The 27,078-nt window shown below is 37.6% G+C and overlaps 2 protein-coding genes across 5 annotated transcripts in view; both read left to right on the top strand.

Moving 5' to 3' along the window:
* The first annotated feature begins 1,621 nt into the window (after positions 1–1,621).
* Positions 1,622–14,999, top strand: LOC129419417 (P2Y purinoceptor 3). 4 transcript variants are annotated; one of them, XM_055174554.2, is made up of 3 exons: positions 1,626–1,775; positions 8,154–8,264; positions 11,850–14,999. In XM_055174554.2, exon 3 carries the CDS (start codon positions 11,873–11,875, stop codon positions 12,836–12,838), a length of 966 nt encoding a protein of 321 aa, XP_055030529.1. In that variant the 5' UTR covers positions 1,626–1,775; positions 8,154–8,264; positions 11,850–11,872; the 3' UTR covers positions 12,839–14,999. The 4 variants fall into 4 exon arrangements, with proteins under 4 accessions (XP_055030528.1, XP_055030529.1, XP_055030530.1 ...); XM_055174555.2 differs by lacking the exon at positions 1,626–1,775 and adding an exon at positions 7,862–8,081; XM_055174553.2 differs by lacking the exon at positions 8,154–8,264 and having other exon boundaries at positions 1,622–1,775.
* A 1,753-nt stretch (positions 15,000–16,752) lies between these two features.
* LOC129418744 (rho guanine nucleotide exchange factor 17-like) overlaps positions 16,753–27,078 on the top strand; it is a 91,226-nt gene continuing 80,900 nt past the window's right edge. Inside the window, exons 1-2 of the mRNA XM_055173610.2 lie at positions 16,753–17,775; positions 17,929–21,509. Of these exons, the coding sequence (XP_055029585.2) occupies positions 17,226–17,775; positions 17,929–21,509 (4,131 nt within the window). The 5' untranslated portion in view covers positions 16,753–17,225. The remainder of the gene's footprint in view (positions 17,776–17,928; positions 21,510–27,078) is intronic.

Here is a 27,078-nt window from a genome sequence, read left to right as displayed (position 1 = left end):
TGTACAATTATAATTATTTTCCAATCTGTATGAGGTATTACCTGTGTGGATAGAGGACAGAGAATGAAAAAAGTGTAGAAGAAAGAGAAGCAGCATTGAAAACTGGAAGCTTGGCCTGAAACCCAAAGCGAAGATGAGCATAGAGAAAGAGCTCATGGAAAGAAGAAGAAAAAGAGCACATACAACATTCCCTTATTTTCCTTTCCTTGACCATGTTTATTTATTTGTTTATTTCAAACTGAGAAAAAGTAAATTACAACACATTAAAAAATCTAATTAACAAAAAGCTCACCTCATGGGTTTATCAAAAACCTATTCCCAATGATCACAGTACCTAAAGCTCACATAAAACTATTTAAATAAAACACAGCTTTTAAAATAGGTCAATTTTCCAACTCACCCCTCCCTTTATCAAAAATAAATATTTTAAACCTTTTTTTTAAATTGAGATATATGAACACTTCTTTTATCAAGTTGTTCAAACTATTCCACAATATCACTTAGCAGATTGAAATACACCTACTTTTGAGCTCTGTCCAAGCAAATTGTTGTCTCATATCTAAAGTCCTTCTTCAGTTATAACCACATTTCAAATCTATAAACAATTTTGTATGTTCCCAGGGAATTGTTTATTTTTTGCTTTATAAATAATTTGAGCAGTCTTGAAGTCTACTAAATCATTAAACCTTTGTACTTTTAAACATAATAAATTATTATCATGGTATTATTTACTATACTTATTGCTCTTTTTGTGACCACGTGACCAAACTTAAAAGCTTAAAAAATCAACCTGACCAATCAGAAGACCACATCTGACCCCCACCGTGTGGATAAACAATCACTTGGGGCACCCCTGTGGGCTCAGGAATGCAAAATAGTCTGTGAGGACCAAATGAGGTTTGTGACACAGAAACACAAAGTCCTGTTTTTCTCACTCCTGCGGTTTCAAGAATGTCATCATCATGTGTCAAAAACATCCCGCATAATTTATAAAGATCTTTAATAACCTGATTTATTGGCATCCGTGATTATTAACAGGAATTATGGGCTTTGTTCGGGTGTTCCCATGCCTGGAGCTCTGTTTGAACTCGTTCCTCTGCATTACAAAGGAGCAGAAATGCACTGGGTAAAGATGGGTCACCTAAAATCTGTTTGTACTTGTGCTGTAAAAGTGAGATCAACTGTGTGTGAAATTACCTGAAAGAACATAAAAGGCCCAAAAATGTGACGTTAATGTGGCATTTAAAAAAATAGCAATAAAAATGTGAAATAAATATATAATTATTTCATTCATGTCTGACAAACTTTTTCTGCCACATCAACTTGCAGGTTGTCATTTGACAACAAAATAAAGAGAAGCCGCTGTTAAACCTTTGCTTCCCTCACATATCCATTTAAGTTGTGCTAATGTTTAATATAGGCTAATGAAGATTTATTATATTACAAGAGAAAAACGTCTAATTCCGCATCTTCAAAGCAAAAATCACGATCACAGGATTTTAAACCCAGAATATTAGCCATTACAGAGCGTCCTCATTCACGTCTGTGCCGCAGCCAATCAGAAAAGATTACTGTGCGTAACTTTATTCATATTTATGAGCCTCGTCTAAAGGGGCGTGGCTACAGCCTGCAGTGTGTCGGGACGCGGAGCTTAAAAACTCATAAGCTGTTGTATGAATCACGAGAGCAGGATAACCATCAATTCCTCTCGTGTGGATTTACTCTTTAAACTAAAGTTTGCTGTCGACGAGAATGAATCAGGAGTTAACGCAAAGGTAAGTCTTAAAAGAAATTAAAACTTTAGTCATTAAAGAAATTTGCACCTGTTTATTGCGCAGTTACGGCATGTATGCTGATAGCTGTAGACATAAAAAATGACCTGTTTACATAGCATACTAGTTAAGTCTATACACGTTCTGTTTGTATACATATACTTTAGCCTTTACATAAAGATATGTTTTCTGTTTGCTTTAGTGTAACAAAATTAATGAAACAAATTTGCTCTACTTTTAATAAATAAATAGCAGCCTATTAGTAGGCTAATGAAACATGCAAAAAGCATTTGAATAGAAAATAGATATGCAGCATTAATATATACAAAATAATTTATTTACAATTTTATTTTATTCAAATTCACTACCCTTTCGGGTTGTTTTAAATTAAATTGCTGTAAAAATCTATCAGATATTTTTTGCATAAATCTGTTCATCAACAGATATCAATTTGATAATAATCAAACTGCTAAATAATCAAACTGCTAAATGTTAAACAAAAATTCCAGGATTTTAACACTTTAATTGCCAAGTTCATAAATCATGCCACTAATTTGGAAAAAAACACACTAATATTCTGTTACACTCCATGTTAGTCAATGTACAAGCCAGAAATTAAGCATTGTGTTTGCACAGGCCTACTAAAGGGTTAATGGTTAACAGTAAAAATGACAAATTTTATTTCTTTGCAAAGAATGTATGATTATATGGTGTCATGGCTTTGCAATAAAAAATGTAGTTATAATGAAGGTCAATGGGGCAAAAACAGCCACGAACAATGAGGGAGAACAAATAAAATCTGAACGTGCACAAAAACTTACAATGCATCAAAGCCAATGTTTTTACTAATCTTTGACATGCTTAAGACTGTGATAAAAGGTAAAAATAACAGTCGACAATCACTTTATATATTGAAAATCTGTCATTGTGTGTGTTTTTCCCAAATCATTAATTTATGAACTTGGCATTTAAAATTCCTGGAATGTTTTGTAAACATTTGGAAGTTTTAATCAGTACTGAGGTTGATTAAAAAATGTATGCAAAAAAATTTATTTAAAGGGTAGTAAATTTGCCCATGGTGTCAATATAAGATTTGTCACCAAAAATCATTTAATTTGCTGAAACAAAGAGAAAGTTGTGTCCAAATTAAGACCCATAGTGGATGAAAACATCCCCAACAATACATAAGGGTTCAAATCCAAATCCAGCAAACCAATATCAATAAAGCATTGGCCCTGTTTCAAATGCACAATATTCATTAACGTGTTGGTGCAGTTATGCAGCATTGTAAACCATAATGCTCTTTGTACAGTCATTTCTTCTGACCTGTATTCTGATTGAAATGAAGATGTGTAAACAGTTCAGAGGAATAATAAAAATGTGATATGATCTGATCTGATTCACTGGATATCAGTGTTTACAGTAGGAATTCCAGTAGATTAGTGATACTTCAGTAAATGGCTTCTGTGTTTTGGACAGGTCTTATAGATGGACAACTATTATTAGTAATGCAATTATGATGTGAGTGCAATTCCCATAAAAACAACACAAGCATTCCCGGAGGTTGCTTAGCTAGAAGAACTGCATGTTTGTTTTACAGTCTGCAGGTTTCATAAATTCATAGTCATGATGACAGTTTTGGAAGTGTTTCATGGTTTTCTGAAATGTCTTCTTGAGTATTGCCGTGCTGTGTGAATGTTCCCACTTGATGTGTTGACCGTTGGCTAAAGATATCTCTACTCTAGTGGGCTATTTTTGCACCCGAGTCATGTATGATAAACGTTTACAGGGAATGCAGATTCTCATTAAGATTAAGAAGAAACTTCATCAGATTTCTCATGGTTTCCTCCAGACAGAAGTGAGATTAAATTGGAAGCAAATGTAAACACTTTCCCATTCTCAGATGTTTATTTTGTGAAAGTACAACGATAATCTCACATTTTACTTCTCCTTTAGAGTTTCAAAAGACATCTTAAATGAATCTGAAAGTGTGCTGTGATTTGCAGAGATATTAAATTGTGCAATCAAACGGCAAGGTTTTACAGAAAGAGATCTGAATTCTTCCCAAACCAGATTAACCGGGCTATGCTATTTACATTCACTTAAGTATTAAGGTCATTTATGAAAATACTTCCGAGTCTGTTCCTGTATGTAAAGCATTGTGTTAGCAGCGTAGGAGGTTGTTGGTTCGAATCCCAGAAAAACACATTCTGACGCTTTGAATAAAGCGTCTAACAAATGTGTAGATGCAAGTTTCCAAAACTTTGAGGGTGTAGCTGCTGAGAAATGTGCGAGTTGACTGGGTGAGCACTTTGCAGGTACACAGTAAGTTCTTTCATTTTCATTTAGCTACAAGCTGTTACATCACTTGTTTGTACTGAAGAAATAGCATTCACAGTGAGAGCCTTGTTGTTGTGCTTGACCTTGCATGGAGATAAGGTTGCCCCGAGAATGTATTTTTTTCAACATGTATTAAAAATCCAATCTGTTGTACTTCTGGAATATGTTTGGAAATTTTGTAAATATCAGTACCATACCAGTAAAGTTTTTCATTCTTTCAAGAACATCTCATGAATGCCTCAGACAGATTATCGCGTGTCTGACCAGTCCACTTTCAGACTATTTGTTCAACCAATAGAAGATGAGAGGCATTTTTGGAAATTTTAATGTGTGACCCTGGACCACAAAACTAGGTCAATTTTTTTTTATATTATCAGAATGCTGAATAAATAAGATTTCCATTGATGTATGGTTTGTTAGGATAGGATAGCATTTGATAAGATATAATCTGCAAAAAAAGTCATAATATTGAAATAAAATATCCCCTTTAAAGTTGTTACAGTAGCAACACATAATACATTTTTTATATATTTACAGTAAATATCTTCTGAAACATGATCTTTACTTGATATCCTAATGATTTTTGGCATAAAAATAAAAAAAAATTTGACCCATACAATGTATTGTTGGCTATTGCTACAAATAAACCAAACCCATGCATACGTACTGATTTAAATAAATGATCTACTCATCCGCTGTTAAAACAGCAGGGGTGAGCGAATCACAAACTAAAACGGGTTCATTGTAACACGGCTACTTTACATATTTATACAAGGCCGAGCAATCTTTGCTTTTGGTATTTTCTCTTTCTATCAGAAGATCTTGAATTTGTGAAAAGTTTTGATGTGTTTTGGTTAAGATATTGAACAAATAGTGTTTTGGGGGCATAAAAGTACATTTCTTGGTCTTTTTTTCTGAGTTGGGTGTGTAAGTCACCAAATCCAACCTTATATTATTTTAATCACTGTCTCGTAAACTAAAACATAACATTATTTTGAAACATATCAGCAACTCTTCGCAACTGATAGCTGGGATTAAAAACATTTTTACACAGCGGGGTTAGTTGTCACACTGAAAAAAATGATTCATTGAATTTAATCTATTTTTTTAAGGTAAGTGGTTGCAATCAATTTATTTAAGCTACATTTAAACAAAAAAGATTAGTAACGTACAATAAAATATAAAACTTTTGTTTAAATGTAGCTTAAATAAATTGATTGCAACCACTTACCTTAAAAAATTGATTAAATTCAATGAATCTTTTTTTCAGTGACAGTGTTAAAATTAAACCTATACAATGATAATGAAATAAAAACAATTGAAATACTATTCATCAAAATTATAACTTTAAATACAATATCAGGTGAAATAACCCACAATTTTTTGTCTTAGTTGTGCAGCCCTTTTAAAAAAAATCTATGTATATGCATTGATGCTTAATAAAAGCATGGTTAGATGAAGGATCATGGATAGATGAATGTGTGGATATCTATCTATTATAGGCAGATATATAAACAATATCCACCTTTAATATACAGACAGAATTTGATTGATTTGAATTTGATTTGGACAATGAAGCCCACCTATGGGGTAACGTTTGCACTCCTGTCACTTTCAATGTAATTGTACGATAACTGTAGGTCCCAAACTTAACAAACTTAAAGTGTTCATTTGTAGCAGAGATGTTTGTGTTGATTGTGTAACAAAATAATAAATCTAACTTAATTTTTTTTGAATGATAGAGCCAAAGTCAAAAGCGTTAGGTTGTGCTGAACATGGGTAGTGTGAATGCAATTCAGACGTACTACATCCACCATGTTGATACATCATATGACATATATCATTATAACTAATGAGCCATTGACTTGGATGATGTTAAACAAGTGCAATTTAACCATAAGGAACAGCTGTTCTCCTTATATGTTTGCATTTAACTAGAGCAAACATATCAGGAGGGCTCCCGGAAGAGTAAAGGGTCCAGCAAATGCACACTTCAAAATCTTGCCGGAAGTAATAGCTCATCCGGGTACTTTTGGCCTACTGTTTTTTGCCTGGTATGAATTCAGACATGCGTCATAAGTTTAGTTGAGAAATGTGTGTCAGGAATTTGCATTCATGCACATGCATGCACCTTCTCTTGCATCACTGTCAGTCATGAATCTGAGATCTGTCCAATAGTTTGTGATGTCAGGTACGACCTAATTTAAGACTCTTCGGCTCCGATTGCTCTCGAATGTCTATTTTTGCCCATGTTAAGATCTGGAGACATGGACGCAAGTGTAATGAGAGATAGATGTAAACACACACTTACTAAACATCCATCAACCACGCAGACAGGATAGTTCACCCAAAAATGAAAATTCTGTCATCATTTACTCACTCATGATCTTACAATCATGTAACAATTCTGATGAACACGAAGGAAGATATTTTGAGGAATGTTTTAAACCAAACAGATCATGAGCCCCATTCACGTCCATAATAGGAAAAAAATAATACAATGAAAGTGAATGGGGCTCATGAATGCTTACAAACATCTTCCTTTGTGTTCATCAGAACAGAGAGTGAGTAAATGATGACTAAATTTTTTTTTTTTTTGTAAACTAAGACTCTCATCTTGTCTGAAAGAAGCTCTATAGAGGCTGTTATGGTATCTTGTACATCTGATTACAAACACAACACAGAGCAAATATTTGATCCAGACCATGCAACAAACCTTCAGACAGCATATGGTGTTGATCCATGTTTGTTTAAATCAACAGGCATGACCACCACTCCCTCCCATCCAGCTCCATCTCAGTCAACAGCGTGTTATTGCATGAATCCGGTTATAATGTCTGCTGTACATATAAAGAGCTACAGGCATGTTTTGGGTTTGTACTGTCTAGTTGTGACAGGGTAGAAATTGTACTTTTACAGAGAGTTCACTTGTGCAAGAACTTTTTCCATATAAAGCTGCTAATGAAAACCAGTTAAACTTCGACATGCATGTCCTGAATTGTTTGTGCTACAAATAAAGGTTTCTTCTATTGTATTAAAATTGTTAACGTATACAGGGGTGAAAGTCTTTTATTACTGTTTTTGACTTAAATATTTGAATAGTTAAATTGTGTTGAATATATAGGCACCCTACTCAAACATGTTCAAGATATTTCTCTTTCTCAGAACTCATCCCGAGGCCGTTTTTCAGCAAAGTGTCACGTTTCCAAAACCTGTCTAGACAAATCTAGCATGCTCCCTTCATTCCAGTTGTCTCTGTGATGGAGAGAGCCAAGATACATGAAGGTCTGATCTGTCATTCATTGAGATGAGACCCGGGGTGCGGTGGATTGATGATTAAGAATCGAGGGAAATTGCTCAAGGTGCTTTAAATCCAATCAGACATCTGCAAAGTTCATGTAGTATTGGGCAAAGGCAAGCTTGGAGCTCTTGTGAAACGGATTGTCTCATTTCTGTTGTGCAAGATGTTTGATGACGACTAGCCGTGATGAAAGAGAAGAACTGAAAATCAAGTGAACGTCTTAAGGCGTGCTTTCCGTAATCATTGTTTGGATAAGATCTTAAAGACGAGATGCAACCTGCAGCATCTTGTGAAGCTTTCTAGTGTTTCACTTGAAATGAAAGCCTGTGAATGAAAATTCATTTAATCACAGCCTCTCTTTAAGATTATTGACTGTGTGCAGAGTATTTGATGGTCTTTTTTATCTTAATGAATGATGTCTTCTGTGCACTTCATTTTTATAAAGATTGAGGCCTTTACATTGAGAAGTGAAAGCAGAAAGAGGAATGTGAATTCAGACTTTTCCTCTGTTGTAACGCAAGCTTGTGTCATATGATGAGTAAATGTGCAAAACCGTTATGCAACGCACTGTAAACTTCATTTGCCTCTAGACACAAAAACGGCCACATGAATATTTCAACAGTGCTAATTTAGCTGGATAACGTTCAACACGCAATGCCTTTTAAAAGGTAATTATTTATTAATTGAATGTTTGTGGAGGGTGAACCTATTTAATGATTTATGTGTTATGTTTGTTCTAGAGATGCACAGATCGACCGGTCAGAGACCGGAATTGGCAGATTTTATGCATGATCAGCCGGACGGCAGTCAGTCTTACAACATTCCGATTCTGAGCCGGAAGTCTGATTCCTGTATGTAGTGTTTTTATAGCGTTTTCATCACGTTACATTTATTATTTAGATGTATCAAAAGTTTTAATGGCTTGGCTACTGAGATATATATATGTGTGCATGCATGTAATGTATCTTTAATGTTCTGTAATGGTAAGTCAGTTATTTTTACATGAATCACTAAAGTACATATAAAAAAGCATTACTTTCATGCATTATATCTTTTTACTAGAGCTGGGCATAGATTAATCTAGATACAAAATGGAAGCATTTTTTTGCATAACATATAGGTTTGTGCTGTGTGTAATTATTGTTTATATATAAATACACACACATTCATGTATGTATTTAAGAAACATTTACATGTGTATATATATTTATTTATTTATATTTGAATATATTCTAAATTATATATAAATAAATAAAACAATATTTTTTAAAAAACATTTCTTAAATGTGTATATATATGTATGTGTGTGTGTTTAAATGTACATAATATTTACGCAAATCACAAACTCATATATTATGCAAAAAATTCCTTTTATTTTGTATGAGATTAATCTAGACTGTACTTTTTACCTTATATTTATAGCATACCTGTTAGCTTTAAAATTATTGTGTTATCCAACCCGTTATCCAACATACCCGGAAACGTGAACCATTTTACATTAAGATCACGACCTGAACTGCCCGTGCAGTCCGCCTGTGCTTATTGATTTCTGCCCCGCTTTTGCAAATGACACCTTGAAATTAGGCCCTATTTACACGAAAATGCTCGAGGGTGAAAACGTAAAAATATTTTATCGGATGTGCCTTTCGTTTACATGGCGACAGGGGCTTAAAAACGCAAAAAAGTGAAACCACCCTTAAAAATGCTCTACCGTTGTGTTCCCGTCTAAAGGGTTAAAACGCAAAAGTCTGCTCACGGTGGCTCTCGTCGCATATGCGTTTACGTCACAGGCATGCGCCAGTTCAGAAAAATAACAACAAACATGTCAGATTATTTCTATATTTCAGACCTTCAAGTTGCCAAAGCAGCTCTGATAAATATACAAGAGTCTTTCCAGCAGTTGTACGAAATATTCACAGCTAGTATTACTGATCAGTGAAAGGCGCATTAATTACCTCTATCAAATTGTTAATGCGCCAATTCGTCAGAGGCAAACCAGACAGCTTTGGATGAGACCTGGGAGAACAAGGAAGAAGGTTGTACGCAGGCATGCAGACTTGGTGTTGTTGTGTGTCAGTGCTTCACATTGCCACCTAGCCGCCTGGAGTGCATACTACATTGAATATCACACACTTTTGCGTCACCATATGCATGTAGATTTCCCCCCAAAACGCTCATATAATCGCGGAATAAAAAGTGATAATGCAACACCACTTTTGCGTTTTCATTTCAGATCGTTTCTGTGTAAACGTAGCCTTAGTTCACCAGTTCCCTCGCCCGCATGCAGGACTCTGCTCGGAGGTGCGTTTCTCGAACAACGACTACATAACAACTACATAACCGGTAGTTGGAGAAACTAACTAATAAATCTGTTCAGATTGATTAATGTCAGATTATTGCTGTAAATAACGTACATTGCATCTAAAGACTGCTTTTGTTGTCGTGTTGTAGTTCTCTGTTGTTTAATTTCAAGATATTTCATTAATTTGCAAAAAAATCTGAATCGGCCAAGAAAATTGCAATTGGTGCATTGCTGGTTTGTTCCACTTTCATTTATAATGATCTGCGGTGCGTTTCCCAAAAGCATCGTTAACTACTCTCTTAAGTTTCATCGTTACTGACAAAGTTCAACGATTTGGTGTTTCCCGAAACCATAGTTCAAACTAACATTCGCAAACTGCATCACAAACTTGTGTGGTTTGAACGACAGCTCTTCACCTGTGATTAGAAGCATAGTTCCTTGTTATTTTTAATATGTAGGCTTACAAAGAATTTTTGTTTGTAGCTCTTTGAAAGAAAATCGGTTTCGGCAGATCACACATACAGAAAAATCTGAATCAGCCAAGAAAATTGCAATCGGTGCATCTCTTTGTTTCACTTTCATTTATACTCATCAGGGGTGCGTTCACTTTCACAAAAAAGGTACAAAATTGTACCTTTTTCTGTCACTGGGGTGGTACCCTATTGTTATACCCTATTGTTTATCTTATGGAACAATTTTGTACCAGTTAAATTTTAGGGGTACAAAACAGTTAACTTTACCTTTAAAAGTACACAACATTGTATTGTGTTTAGTATGTAACTGTAAAGGTACAAAACAGTACCTTAGGGTACCACCCCAGTGACAGAAAAGGTACAGTTTTAAACCTTTTTTTGGTCGCAATTCTGTCGTTACCAATAGGGTTCAATGGTAGTTAGCTAACGATGCTTTAGGGAAACGCACCCCTGTTTGATAATGAAGGATGGGGAGTGTTTTGTAAACCTGACAAAATCTTTATTTTTGCAATTCCATTTGTTGCCACTAGAGGCGACACTAAAATTAGACACTGCAGCTTTAAGGTGGCTCATCTGATAAGTGGTGTAAATAAATTTAAGGTCACTACATTTTATTATTACAGTACATTTTAGCCACAAGAACATAGCCAAATATAGCAGTTATAAACAAGGAAATTCTTCCTGAAGATTGTTTGTGCAATCAGATTGTTTATATTCATATAAAAACACAGTAAATTCTAGATGATCTTACATCGGTTCTCATATCAGTGTCCCTCTTCCTGTTCGCTTGGTTATTTACCCAAGACCCCTGACATTAAAATTCAAAAACAACACGCAGACACATTCCACTGCTAAAGAATGCCAAAAATTTCCATTACATTTTGATATAAATGTACGTATAAATACTACTTATTATGTGACCAACTATGCAAGTCAAATGTATAAGCCTAAATATTGTATATTTCAACCATGTGACTTTTAATGTGCTTTTACTGAATGTCTAAAAAATTTCCCTTGCTGCATACATGAATCATTTTAAGCAACATCTCTAACGTGTAAAATGTTTATTGACATTTTTTACATAAATTGCTGGATGATGAGGTGGTGGCCGTGAATAGTTAAACATGGTATTGCAAAACCTAGTCAAAAGGCATGGAGAGCTTATTCACACTAGTTAGGCTGTATTTTTACTGAATTTTGGTTTTGTCTTGATATGGACTATATAAATACACACACTAAATGGATGCATAGTTTTTGGGACTCTACACCCTAGTAGAAAAAATTGTCAAAAACTGTTCCCAACTGGGGCAGTACCCTTTAAAAAGTTCTTGATATATACAAATATGTATACTTTTGGTACAAATATGTACCTTTGGGGTACTAATATGCACTCAGGTGCAAATGTGTACTTTTTGAAATAGTAATGTCCCTAGTGACAGCTTGGGAACACTTGGGCAAAACATTTAAGGCTTTTTATCCTTAATACCAACCTCCTTTTTAGCAAGTTTGTTTGAGGCATATGGATGAGCAACACCAATGTTTCATTTTTAGTGATAGATATTTCAGTAAATAATTTAAATAGCAGTAGCTAATGTTGATGAATGAAATAATGATGGCATATCAATCCATAGACATGAATATTTGTTTCTTCTGTTTTTCAGAATGTGAGGCAGATTCCGTCGAGATGACGTCTCCAAACATTTCCACTCAGTCTCTGCCCTCCTGCACCTATAATGAAGACTTTAAGCGCTACCTCCTCCCATGCATCTACAGCCTGGTCTTCATCCTCGGTCTGCCGCTCAACTTCATCATCATCCTGCGCATCTGGAACTGTCGGCGCGCACTGACGCGCACCAAGATCTACATGCTGAATCTGGCGGTTGCGGACTTTCTGTACGTCTGCTCACTGCCGCTCCTCGTCTACAACTACGCCAGCAAAGACTACTGGCCGTTTGGAGACCTCGCCTGTCGCATGGTTCGCTTTCAGTTCTACAGCAACCTGCACGGCAGCATCTTCTTCCTCACCTGCATCAGTTTCCAGCGTTACCTGGGAATCTGTCACCCGCTGACGCCGTGGCCCAGACGAGGCGGGCGCAAGCTGGCCTGGATCATCTGCGCGTGCGTCTGGGTGGCCGTGGCGGTGCTTTGCGCCCCTACGTTCGAATTCGCCGCCACCGGCACCCAGCGCAACCGCACGGTGTGCTACGACCTGAGCGTGCCGGAGCGCGCGCTCGAGTATTTTCCCTACGGCATCGCATTGACGTGTCTGGGCTTCGTCTTACCCTTTGTGGTCATCTTGGTGCTTTACTGTAAAATGGCGAAGGTTCTTTGCCAACCATGCGAAGCTAGAGGAGACTCGTCGGAGGCAAAGACTAAAGCTGTTAAGATGATCATCATCGTAATGTTAGTATTTGCGATCAGCTTTCTGCCATTTCACCTGACAAAGACGCTTTACCTGTTGGTGAGGACCTTTCCCACAGCATCATGTGAACTGAGGAACTTGTTGTCGGTGGTCTACAAAAGCACCAGACCCTTTGCCAGTATGAACAGCGTACTGGATCCTATTCTGTTTTACTTCACCCAACCCAAATACAGACGCAGTACACGAACTTTACTACTTAAGATCACTTCACAGAAAGAGCAGAAGTAATTTGACTTACCCTTATGAAAATTAACCATGGTTTTACCTCAGTTACAAAAACATGGTTACCACAAAATAATCATGCTTTTGGGAACCATGGTATTTCTTTATTCGTCATGCCATTCCAGCATCTATGGCTATTTATGGCAAGAACCGGTTAATCCATAAACAAGTTGATCATCACACAGGTTAGGGGAGGGGCAGTTTGGTATCTCCAATTCACCCAACTTGCATATTTTGGCCTGTGGGAGGAATCCGGAGTACCAAACCACCCACACTGACACAGGGAGAACATGCAAGGCACCTGACCTAGCTGGGGCTCAAAGCGGGGACCTTCTTGCTGTGCATGGTTTTCGAACACCATAGTAAAACCATGGTTTTGCTAGTAGTAATCAATACACAAAAAAAACTTACTTCACTTTTACCACAAAAACCCATGGTTAATTTTCGTAAGAGTTGTTGTGAGTGGGCCTTAAATTGTATTAAAATACACGTAGACCATGTGCTATGCTATATTTGAGTATTATGCACACCATGAAGTTTAAACATTAGCTCCTATAATATATCAATGATGTTTCGTGTATGAAGCAATACAAAAACCATGAAGTGTGTGTGTACATCGAAGATTTACTAAAGGAATGTGACTTTTGACTCATATAGTGTTTCTGTAATAAAAACATTTAAAGGGTTTTTATACCCTGTGAATGGGGGAATGTGGATGGTGAGTTTGCCAGATTTTTCCTGGCTGGGTTTAATTCAGTTACCAAATCTCTTAAAAATCAAGTTTCCAAAAGGGTCTTCAAAATGAAAACCTTTATGTTAAGCTTCTTTGTAGTGATTAAAGGTCCTACTGACTACAAAAAGGTATGAAGAACTTGGATTTTTCACTGGAGAACCAGAAATGGTTTTGTTATGGCATCGCTGCAAAGACCCCTTTAACAAGCTTGATTTTTAAGAGTATAGGTCCAGCTGATCTGTGAAGAGGTAGAGTATTTTATTTAAAAGCAGATTTTTTAGTCAAAGTCTGTAGAAATTAACAAAACTAATGTAAGAAGTGTAGGAGTGAAAATGTGATGGTGTTATTATGTGTCTAATATTAAACGGATGCAAACAAAAGCTCCATCTGGGTAACACAGTACTGCCACATCTGCAGCACATTATCTGACAGTCATTATCTCATTGTGTTTGATGACTTAATTCGATGTCTTGTATGTCATGTTATTGGTTGCTCATAGTTAGTTCCTGATCCAGGAACAGAGAAATTCTGTAAAACTCACTCTGTGTTGATGCGTGGCATTAAAAAAAACAAGGCAATTACATTGCATTTAAAATACTTTACTTGATGTTTAAGCTTTAAAATTATCAAAACTAGAATAGCTGTATTAAAAACAAGAAGAAATTCACGTTTGCAAGTGAAAAAAGTAGAAAACACTGCACTGTAAAAACTTATTTGCTGCCTGGTATTTTTTTGTTTAATCAACTCATTTACAAGTCATTTTAACTTATCTTGACTAGAGATGAGTTGTTATAACTTTTAAAATATAGTTGAAGTAAGTAAAGATAAATAATAGTAGTTGAAATGACTTGTAAATAAAAAAATTTAAGGCAGCAAATAAATTATACAATAATTTTATCTGTACTGTGACAGGCTTTTGCATTATAAATGTATGCATATTTCCTTCACTTGGCCAGTATCATGTCTGTGTAATTTTGTATTTATCTTTATAAAGATGAATGAATTTTGTCATTGAATGAAGGGTGGAGCAAGTTCTGAACTACTGTCTCTGCATCTTAAATGGAATAAACTGCCTGTAGATGGCGCAATGTACTCACACAACAAAAGGCAGACACTGCTACCGTCTAAATATTGCATGACAAAGTATTATTTTTGCATTTACATCGTAAAATACACTGTACAAATGTATACCCATATAATGAAGAAATTGTCAAGTTAATACAGTGCCAATATTGTCTTTCTACTTGTGTCTATATTGTCGTTTGTCTGTACAAAAACATTTACAAGTGCATATTCAAAATATACTCGATAATAAATGCTTGTCTAATTAATAACAGTTCATGTTCAAAGAAAATGAATGTTTGTTTCATATATGAATATAAACACGTGAAGTAGATGTTAATATAACAAATAAAATCAAATGTTTGTCCTAAATGTACTTTATTCATTTTGAATGTCTGAATAGTGAAAAAACTTTGCTATTCCATTAAATGTGTCATGGCATTAATTTGTATGATTCATTTATGTAACCAATCAATACATAGGACCAATCAATAATCTTCTGACAGTTTGTCCCCTAAATTGTTCAATGTAAATCGACAACTGAGTCATTCTATGAATCAAATCCCTTTGCCATTTTGAAAAGTGGTATTTAAAGAAATGTTTGCACATTTATAAACAATGCAATAATATTGTATTGTACATGCTAATAAATGGCATTGTGCCATTTCAACATAACTTAAAAAATGCATTTAATGTTGCAAATTAAAATAGCTTTTTCTCCTCTATAAATTCTCTTGTTATGCTGACCAAAAAAAAAGATTTTTTTTTAGAAATGTAACCAAACCGTTCATGGGCCCCATTCACTTCCATAGTATTCTTTTTTTCTACTATGGAAGTGAATGGGGTTCATGATCGGTTTGGTTACAAACATTCCTCAAAATATCTTCCTTTGTGTTCATCAGAACAAATACGTTTATACAGGTTTGTAACAACATGAGAGTGAGAAAATGATGACAGATTTTTCATTTTTGGGTGAACTATCCCTTTAACAAGATTTACTGAGTATTGTTTTGAGTCATTTGACTCATTATGACTTTTAAATAAATGAATACTGTTCTTTTGTCATTATAAGCATAGCTTATGCTTGACTAGTGGTGTGGGAGAAGTCAAAATGTAGACAGAGAAAAATATGATTGATCGCAACAACAGCCTGGCCACACAGAATTTAAAATAAGAAATGAATATACTATTTTAAAATATTTTTATTTCATTAATTTGTAATAGAATATGGTTATAATATAGTTAATCTTACACTTTAAACCCTTTTTCGAATTTATGCAAAAAAGAACATCAAACAAGAAAATAAATTCAAGTATACAAATCACACAAAACATAAAATCATAATAATTAACAAATTATTCTAATTTTTTTAACTATATTTAATGTCCTTTGCCTATATATTCGAAAAGGAGTGAGAAGAAGAAAAAACGTGTTTAATCCCTTCTCCACAACTCAAAGCTTACAATAAACGACCCTTATTCCAAATATTAATACATCTTGTTTCTAATACCTCAAAACAATACAAAAAAAAAAAGAAAAAGAAAATGCACATCAATTACATAAACCAGAAAGAAACATAAAAAAGGTACTATGAAAAATGTTTTTTTTATTCATTTATAAATGTCTACAACTGAGGAAAATAAAAATAATAATAATAATAATAATAATTTAAATAGTGTTTTATGTTGTGGACACAAATAGTGCTGAGCCATTAAATGCCTCGTTGTGACCACTAGGGTGCGCTACACTCATGCAACTTAAACATCAACCAGACCACAAAAAAAGAAAAAAAGTGAAAACCTTCGAAACAAAGAACTGCAAAAGTTTTTATTGTGTGTAAAGACTGAGCACATGAAACAACCGGGTGAACTAAACTTAACTAAACAAAAACTAAAACAAGCAACTGTACTACCTCTATATCTTCTTTAAGCATGTCTAAACATTATCTATAACAATGAAGATGATGATTTGTCCAGTATTTTCCCAGACTGCTATCTGCTCTCTCACATCACAAAGAGGAAAAGCTTGATCGGCCCACATATTTCCCAGGGGTCTCTCTCTCTCTCTAACCCCCGACCCCTTGTTTTAGTCCCGCCCTCAAGCAAAGCAACTATCTGCATGTAACAAGCCACAAGTTAGGGAAACACACAATTGTGTCAAAATAACATTGAACGCACTTAGTCAACGCTGGACATAAAGGATGCGTTTAAAAACAGAGAGTCGGCCAAGGAAATGGGATTTACTTTGGAAAATGTACATTATCCAAACTTTCCTCGATTGCGTGCAGAGTTGAAACATTTGGGAGTTTTCTGCTCAAACTTTGAGCTCTTTGTAAATGCATGGATGGAAACCGTGGATGGAAAATATGCGAAGGAAATACAACTAGTTAATTTGTTTTCGTAAACAATCGTCTGTTGTTCTTGAAGTTTTGATTTTCGGTCCGCACAACACTGCCAAGCGAGTTTTGAGGTTAAATGGACGCATTGTAGGTTGTTTTCAGGGGGGTAAAGCAGCCACCACGAAAGAGGAAAAGTGTGGACAGTTTATCAATGAACTGAAGAAAAAGAAAGAATAGTAAGTGGGAGGACAGGCAACGCGATGGCTGAAAGGGAGATGGAGAGGAAAGCGCCTGTTTATAGGAGCGTTTCTTTCAAAAAGCTGGAAAGATGGAACGCACAGAAGCGCCGATCATTTGGAGAGGATTTGGAGAGGCGCGGTGCCCTTCCCCCAGACACCGCAGAGCCCAGCGTTCAGCCCTCACACGCGACGACGCGCACTGTTACTGTATCCAGAAAAGTTTCCAAAATCTCCGCCGCCAGCCGCCAGGGCTCTGATCTGAGGAAAAGGTCTCGTGCGACCTCTCCGTCTGTTCGCGAGCTTTCTGAAAAGTTTATTTCAAACGCGACGGGGGCGCAGAGTTCATCCGACAACACTGGAAATGTTAAAAGCTCAACTTTAGTTGTTAAAGGTGGCGAGGATTTGCTTTTGGACGACAGTGGCTGCTTAGCCAAGGAAGTTTTTGAGACTGCTACTGAGAAACTCAAGGAGAGTAAAAGATACGGTTCGGCTCAGGAATCTGTGTCAGGCTCTGATTCAGACAGAGGGGAAAAGCTGAGGGCTCGAAGCACTGTGGCTGACACCAGAACAGGTAAGAGAACCTATCTGATCAAGTGTGTGTCAAAATTTTATCTTAAGCTCCATAAAATGTATATTGAATTTGCGATTACTGCCATGAGTTAATGGAAAATTACTGTTTCTTATATAAAGAAATAATCAGGTCAACATTTTATTTTTGTCTTAGGGAGCCCAACATGTAAATCTCATCGCCGTTATCACCCTTCATATGTTGATGCAAACTGGCCAAGCGTTACTAAGATTAGAGAACTTTTTGGGGATGGATGCAGAAAGCAACACAGGTCGACATCTGATGCTGATGACTTGAAATCTGCCTGTCAACACCTCCAACATTCTTTCAGTGCTAAAGACGGTAGCTCAGCCACAGACAAAAGTGACCAACAGTTCTTACACCATACGGTGGGCGGCTGGCAAAATACAAACAGCTCTGATTATGACAACAACAGACTGTATCTAGACTTTTCTACCCCAAATTCCAGTGTCGAAAGCCATTCTTGTGAGTTTAGCAGCGGCACAAGTTGTTTGATTTGTGGTCCCCCACAGAATAATAGTGAAAGTCAAAGCCCTGGTAGTAGTGACCTCCAGTCTTCTCCCCCAGCACCCCCACCTCGCAATAGAGCGAGTGTCTTGCCCCTCAGGACTCATTCGCTCGCTCACCGTTGGCAGCAGAGACAGAGGGCAGAGCAGCCGCAGCCACTGGATAGCTCACATTCTTCGCATAACTCCTCCAAACCACAGACGGGTCCTTCCGTGGAGCTAGCCGGCACCCGGGAAAGACTGAGCTCTGGAGACGAGGCCGAGGAGTTAAGTGAAAGCACGGATAGTAAGGCAGTTGACAGCAGTGGAGGAATCGGCACACACCTCCCCCCATGCAAGCATGGCTTCAGGACTAAGGTGAGGGCGAGGTCTTCAGGCAGTGAGGAGGACAGCCCTGCAACGCTAGCTCACCACAACAAAGACGTGAGACGGCGTTCACTAAGAAAGAAGAAGAAAAGTAGCTGCAGCCGGGACAATGATGTGTCTGATGACAGCGACGATCAGCCTGTAATGATGGAGCACTTGGAGAGGTATCAGCAGTCTTGTGATTCTCAGCCGGTGAGCCGCAGGATTGAGGGCCTGCGGTCTAGGGGATGCTTTACGGGCCTGTCATGGACACGAGGTAACCCGTCTTCAGGTTCACATATATCTAAAGACAGCTTCAGGCAACTGTATAGAACTTTTGAGGGACCAGTTGGAGCCAGTCCTGTCCCACAGGTTTCACGAGTGTCAAAGGTCACCATACCTTCATTTTTATCCAGTCCACTGGGGTCAAGAAGCAGTAGTAGATATTCCAGCACAGAGACATTAAAGGAAGAGGATCAACCAGGCAACACCCACATGTATGGGGGTGCGTCGTCAGCTGTTCTAAGTAAAACATACCACGGTAATGCCACCATGTACCGCTCACCCAGTTTTGGCCACGGAGACAACTTTTCCCGTGGCCAAGTTCGAGTTCGTCCTAGAATGGGGCCCATTTTAAATCCAGCAGAGTCTAAAACGGCCACTGCAGTAAATAAGGTATTTCAACATTCATTAAATAATGATAAAGACAAGAACAGGATCTCAATGTCGAACCCTGATATTTCTTCAGAAACTCTCTCGCTTCTCAGCTACATTAAGACAGATTTGTCTGAGCTAAGAATGAAGAGAAAAGGGCAAGGAGATGAGGACAGTCTGAACTCTGCATTTCAGGTTGGTCAAGGCACATCAGTGTACAGAATGGGCTCCAAAACACATCGGCCACACCCTGGACGGCCCTCTCTGAAGGACCTCACTGCAACTCTGAGAAGGGCGAAGTCTTTCACATACTCTGAGAAGCCAGCTGGGCAGAGATATTGTGGAGGTGGGCCAGGTTTGAGAAGTTCCTCCGAGCAGAGGCTAGACTGTGAAAGTGGTGGTGAGCAGGTAGTGGTTTCTGACAGGGAGGTAGAGAGTGATGACTGCAGGAGTGCCTACAGTTACGAAGAGCCAATGCCAAGCCCTCTTCAAGACCACTATGTGCAGGAAGCCAGACAGGTAATAAGGGACATCTGTCAAATGGGTAAAAGTAAGGATGATGATGATGATTATGAGGAAGAAAGTTTAAAGAGAGAAAGCAGTGTTGCTACAGAAGACACTGAAAATGAAGATAAGTCAAAGCAGGAGGAGAGGAGGCTTGAACATGCTGTTTTTACAGGGTGTAAGGAAGAAGAGACTGACAGAGAAAGTGGAAAATGTTTACAGAAGGGAAATTCGGAGGAGAATGTGTTCTATGATAAGTCATTGGACGAACTCTCGGGTCATGAATCTAGCCTGACCGATGAAGGAATTGTTACAGAGCCGGAGGTCGGCTCGTATGGGGAGCCATCCTGTAGTAAAGATCTGCTGGGCCAGACCCTTACCGTTTGGAATCAGTCAGGGCTGTATGAGCAGCAGTTGCCTGATACAAAACCAGATGAATCTCTCTCATCTCATGTTGCCTCTGTTAGGACAGAGCATGAGGGAGTAGCCATAGGAGGAGACATTAGCAGCAGTAAAAATGTAAACCAGGGAGCCTCAGAGGCTCCATCTACTCCCAGTGCTATTCGCAGAAGGAGGAAATTTTCCTCAGCTGGTAACAACGGCTCAGACTCTAGCAATGGCAGCAATGGAGAATCAAATGGTGAGTCTGCGTACAGATCGTTGAGTGATCCCATGCCTCACAGAAGGCGATCGATTGCAGAGGATGGTGGCAAGAGCTTCTCTATGGATAGCAATCTGCTCGGTTCACTTTCTTTAAACTCTAAGGTGAGTGGTTCTGTGCAGTCCTCGGCTGCAGACCTCTCTGAATATACAGGCAGTGCTGCCAGTGACCTCTCTGTTTGTAGCGATAGCCTCCGAGATTACAGCACTGTGATTCAAAGCATTGTGTGCGAACCTGGTGCCATGGACAAACTGATTGACGACAAAGCGAATGGCAAGGCGGTGAAGAAAAAGAGCTTTAGCGATCCCAGCAGACGCGGAGAACTGGTAGATGCTGTCACAGAATTTCAGCGACATCCTAACGAGCCGATAAGCGAATTAGAACATTCCGTACCACCTTCCAGCAGCGAACCTATATTATCCGAGCAAAGAGACGAGCTGTGGGAACTAAATAGTGAGCGACAGCTTTATTGTCCAACCAGAAGGTCTCGTTCCCAATCTGAGCATGTTTTACCCTCCCACCTTGGTCATAATGGAGAAACAAAAGTGGCGGAGCCCTCATTTCCCTTCGACCCAAAGCTAGCTCAAGTTTTGTCACCTCGCATGACTCGTAGAAGCTCCAAGAAACGTACCAACCGCTTTACCCACCAGGTGTCTTGCGATGACAGTGAGGAACAGAGTGAAGATCCATCTTCCGAACGCCCAGATACCACCTCCATCCTTCCCCAGCTTCCAGTCGCAAAGGTCAGATCCAAACATGTTCGTCATGCCAGTGAACCTGCTACGTTTGTCCCAATAGCCCCAGAATCTCACAAAATAGTCCAGGGAGAGGGCCCCCCATCATTAGAGGACGTCACTGAGAAATATATCTTGGCCTTGAACTCTCCCGAAGGCCCGTCTGAGACACCTGCAGCCACTGGTGTGGCTATACCTGAGGGCCCTACGTTGTCGTCGCCGTCAGGTCCTTTCAGCAATGCCGAGTCAAAACAAGAGAGGAAGTCCAGTGAGGAACTTGTCACTGCTCCTTTGAAGCCCAAACCAAAAGTGGTGAGTGAAATTCTGATATTTGTTTATTTTATCTGTATTGTTGATGGTCATGGCACAAGGGCTTGTGAATTTGTTTTTATGGACCGCTGTTTGTCCCCTGTCAAGTTCTTGATTAAAAGAAATAATTCTAATCATTTTTAATTATTCTAATGTGGTTCAGTTAAATAGATCTTTACCTTGCGAGTAAAGTTGGTTATTTTTGCATAGTATTTTAACTTTATGACACCTTCATACTGGTGTTCTGGACTGAGTTGGTTTAGGGATAAAACTGATTATTACTCTGAAGAGAACTTGGATAAGAGTTTCAAGGCCTTTAGTGTGTGTGTGAAAATCATGTCTCTATCTTTTGATGTGTTAATATCTCAGGATCTAGTGCATCTGAATTTACAACTCATGAGATTTGTTTTTGTCTGAACAAGATGGAAAAAGCAGAACTGAGGGATGCTTCGAAGAAATATGAAGGACATGTTTTTACCCTTTTTTCTACTTTTATTATGGTCTAGTCTAGTGCCTGGATAGTGTGTGTATCTCCTGCATTTGTTCCCAAACTTAACTCCCTCTGTGAAAAGTTGTAACATTTTGGCATTCTTAACTGGCATATTTTGAAGGGAGAGCTTTATCTTGTGTATTTATACTGCGGTTTATCCGTTGTGTGGAACATTCAAATGACTTGAATTCATGTTTAAAAATAGCTCTTGTTACCAGACTGAGCTTAAGTACAAATACCATTCAAATATCTCATATTTTGTGCTTGATGGTATATGTGTAAGCGCTGTCTTACATTCTCTCTTTGATTAATTTGTACTCCGTCTGTCTCAGACGCTAGGGTTGGTCATAGTTTCCTTCTGTCCACCTTTTATGGTGTTGTATTTTCCCAAGATTTCATCTGTGCCAGCTTCTCTTTTCAGTCTTGTGGTCCGCTGAGAGCTATTTGGAGCTCTTGCTTGATATTGGCTGATTATATAACTTACAAAGGGTGCAGATGAGCTTGTTTGAATGACAGCATGTTGGCTTACAGAACCCAAATTCCTCTTTTTCCTTTTTTCTTATGTGGGTCATTATGAAAAACATTGGGGAAAATGTTTGCCTAGTCATTTAGCTTGGAGACCAACCATCATTCACATGGGTACACGCATGTCTGCACATCACCCGCCCCCTATCCCAATTCAGTATACAAGTAAGGGCATCTTATAGGTTTGTCATACTAAGGGATTATGATGTTTTTTTATTCCCTCAACCTAACCTCGTCCCTTACACAAACTTGTGCATATCAGAAGATCAGTAAAGCTGATTAACGAGGCCTTTTTACTTGTGAACACTCACTATCCAATGTTATACTGGATAGTCAGTATAGGCAGTTCATACCAAATAATGCATGGCTTGAATGTACTGTAAGTTGCTGTAAAAGAAAATGCATTGGTCATGTAATGTATTGCATCCAAAATATTTGCACAAATCGGTCTTTGACATGTTCGCCGTTTTGATTTGTCCCTCCTCACAATCAAGCCTGCACATACAGACACACTGTCAAACATCAGGAGACATTTCTATAGTGCTAAAGAAAACACAAAGCTTAAATGAAGCTGAACGTTTTTTCCTCTTAAGCTTCTCACTTTAGGCTCCTTTCCAGACCCTAATGCTTTCTCTGTGACTCAGTGAAGCTCTGCTTGACATTTCTTTCATGTTATTTCTGCTTTCCAAACAGCATCCAAAGCTTTTGTCCACAAATTCTATTTACATACAGCAGATTCTGAAAGTATTGGTTCATCTAAGCCTGCTTGTATTTGCATTTAATTCATGTTTACATTATGCATGGAGCAGACGTTTTATCCAAATCTTCTTTGGATAGAAAAATACTTTTTCAAGCTATACATTTCAGCTATTTGTGGGAACTTTAAAGCTGTTGGTGTGATTTTTATTTTTTTAGTGGATGTATGTAGTCAGTCCCCCATCAATGAGGCTGGTATTAAGATGCGTTTTGGTCGATCAGATCACAAGTGGATGACGGTAAATACAGGTGTAAACGGGGAGTAAAACATTTTGAGCTTGTCCATTTTCGACCACATTAAGGTAGTCGAAAACGCATTCGGCCGGATTGCCTTTTTGTTGTAGACGCGCATGTGGTTGAATGTCTGGCTCTTGATCTAATGTGATGTACTGAGCACAATGTTTTTTGCAACAGACATGACTTCTAGCACGAACCAACATTGTTCAGCGCGATCTTTAGGCTTTCATTGATAAAACTAAAATGGCTGCTCTCCGCCTCTTTCAACTGGGAGCGTGTGAAAGTTGCGTGAGCTTTGATTGCTTTGAAATATCAGAGAAAGCTCTTACATATACACGTACAAAACACTGTGCAGCATGTTTACTTTCAACACAAGCAGCAGACTTGGCCCAAATATAAGTGTGCATCAATTTATACCCGTCATTTCTCCCGCTCATGTTTAAATGACAGCAGAGGGACTCGCCCCCAGTCTCCACAGACCATCCCCTCAAATTAATCAGGACAGAAGCGGTCAAAAGTGGACAAAAGAGACAGATTAAAATACCAGGTGTAAACGTGAACGTGTCTCTCTCATCCACTTGTGATACGATCTACGAAACACATCTTAATAACAAGTGTAAATGGCTCCAATGTGTGTTAGTAATTCTTAAGGGCTCGTTATAGTTGTGCAAAGGTCCTACGGTGTAGGTTCCGCGTTGGCGTAGGTTCCGCGTCGGTTTTCATTTATACTTTTGCGTCGTCGATCGCGTCGACGTGCAAACACACGCGCAGACCGCTGGTAGGCAGTAACCACGCGTGTAACCATAGTACCAGCATGACCGTCAATGAAGAAGAAGCTTGGCAAGTTATCCCACAAACGAAGAAGAAACTGCAACTTGTTGTGTATGATTTGAGAAGACCAGCAATGATGAAAGTAAATAAACAGTGACGTTTGTTGCAGTTTGAGTTAAATCACTCCTTAACTTGGCTCATCTTTGTTTTCACCGTCGCAAACGGAAATACCTATGACGCAGTTTTTAACCTGAAGGGAGGAGTTCTGGTGGACCAATAACAGCGCTTGCGGTCCGCATAGAACTGACGCATTGTGAAAAATGCAGCTTGATAAATGAGTTTGCATTTTTTTAATATATGAAAGTAAATTACAATTTTTTTTATTCTATTGTAATGCCATTGCATTATTATTCTTGTGATTATGATTGTTTAAATAAATTTTGGTGCCCCTGTAGAAGTCATTTAACACAGAGTGTCATGGTTTAATTCGTTACATATATTTTTAAGTGTTCTCTGTCATTTGGGTAATCGTGTAATCACTAACCACAGTAATGACATTGATTACGTAAAGAGAGAAAGAGGAGACAGACAGACAGCAGTAGGTTAATGAATATTGAGACTTAGATGGTTTTAGACCATAAACACAGGGTGTTTTACAGGTCTGTGATGTGTCTGTGTGTGTGAGAGATGGGATAGTTAAGTATTCCCTGAGGTTGTGATGTTCAGTAACAATGCACACGCCCCAGAAAAAAAAAAAAAGGCTGAAGGAAAAACACATGCGGACGGGCAACCGAAAGAAAACGCCCAGCTTGAACTCTTTGTGGTTAACCTGTTAAGACATCTCAATGCTGAAGTAATGAAAAATGTTTGTAAGATAAAGGAGGTGATCGTCAAGAGAACCGTAATAAATGAACAGTCTAAATAATCTTTATACATAATTTGTGTCAATGAATGATTTTGTAAAACAATTATTATATTAATTTTTATAAAAAATAGATTTTAGGGGCAGAACTACTCTGTAGGCAGATAACCATTTAGTAAGTGGATGCATAGCGATTAATCACGATTAATCTATAGCAGATTGAAAGATTTTGTTTACATATGTGTGTAAACCAGTGCTCGAATTGAATCAAGTCTTATTGAAAATCAAGTCATTCATGAATCAAGTATTTATGAAAAAACGACAAATGACAAGTTACTTTTTTATATATTATTGGCATAGTATTATCATAATGATGGGAGAAAGTTGTATATGTGAAATTAGATAATGTGCACCCTTATATAGCCATTATATAGCATTTTCTAACTGGGGGAATTATATGCATTCAAGTGATCACCCCCTTTTGCTATTTTAGACACCCCCTCATCAGCGCTTGGCTGAAGCAGCGCTAAGCAAGTACAAAAGGAACATGTGCTGCTTAGCAATGGACATTCACATGTTAAAATCGACACTGCATTTATTAGTGTAAAAAATTTATTCACAAAATGTACTACATCCTTACGAGTTTATCAGTATTATTTTTACTAAAATAAAAATATCTGAGGGGACCCCCCATAAGGCATTAGGGACCCCCTATAAGAAGTAAAAATTATACTTAAGGGGGTCCCTAATGCCTTATGGGGGGTCCCGGATCCCCCTAGCCCCCCCTCAATTCGAGCACTGGTGTAAACTGTGTATAATAATTATTTATGTATAAATATGCACACATGCATGTATAATTTTAAGAACAAATATTAAGTATTTATATCTAATATAAATGATACATAAATATACAAATGTATATACACATGTAAAACATTTCTTAAATATATTCATGCATGTGTGTGCATTTATCTATACAAAGTTATTATACACAGTTCACACACACATACAGTATATGATGTAAACAAAAACGTTTATTCTGCTATAAATAATCATGATTAATCGTTATGCATTCCTACACTGAAAAAAATTATTTTCAAGAAAAATATTCTTAGTATTTTTATCTTGTTTTCAGTAAAAAAAATTCTAAAAATTCTTAAATTAAAATGCCTTTTTTAGATGAGCAAAACGACCCAAGAAAATAAATAAGTCTAGTGTTTAGACTAAAAATATAAAATGTAAGTGATTTTGTGCATAAAACAAGCAAAAAAAAATCTGCCAATGGGGTAAGCAAAAATATTGAAAATTTTTCTTACCCCATTGGCAGATTTTTTTTGCTTGTTTTATGCACAAAATCACTTAAATTAGATATTTTTGGTCTAAAAACTAGACTTATGTTCTTGGGTTGTTTTGCTCATCAAGAAAAAGCATCTTAATTTAAGAATTTTTAGATATTTTTACTGAAAATACTAAGATTTTATTCTTGAAAATCATTTTTTGCAGTGTAATTTAGTAACTTACATTGTTGTTATTCAATTCTTATTTTAACCACGCATAACATGTTTGAACAATCGTGATGTTAATTTTGTACAAATCTATTGGCAATATCAAAACATGCTTGTTTTAATGATGATCATTATGACACAAATGCTTAACTGATATTGAACCATGTTGATTACTTTAAAGAAATGGCTGACCCTGACTGAGATTTTTGACCTATAGGTGTTCATGTGAGATGATTTTGTTTTACAGTATTTATTTTTAGCTAGAATTGATGATTTCACCAAATGATTTGCTATGGCAGGGAAAGTCATTTTGTGTGTATGTCTGGCATACGTTTGTGTGTGTGTGCGCGCATCTTGGCTCCTTTATCAGCCGGACTGCCGAGTGATCCTGTGCAGACAGGAAGCTGGGGAATAGAAACAGGAAGT

Source organism: Misgurnus anguillicaudatus, chromosome 15 (genome assembly GCF_027580225.2).
Source record: "Misgurnus anguillicaudatus chromosome 15, ASM2758022v2, whole genome shotgun sequence".
NCBI lineage: Eukaryota > Metazoa > Chordata > Actinopteri > Cypriniformes > Cobitidae > Misgurnus > Misgurnus anguillicaudatus.
Note: the sequence above shows the minus strand (reverse complement) of the source record. Positions and strands in the feature narration are given on the sequence as shown.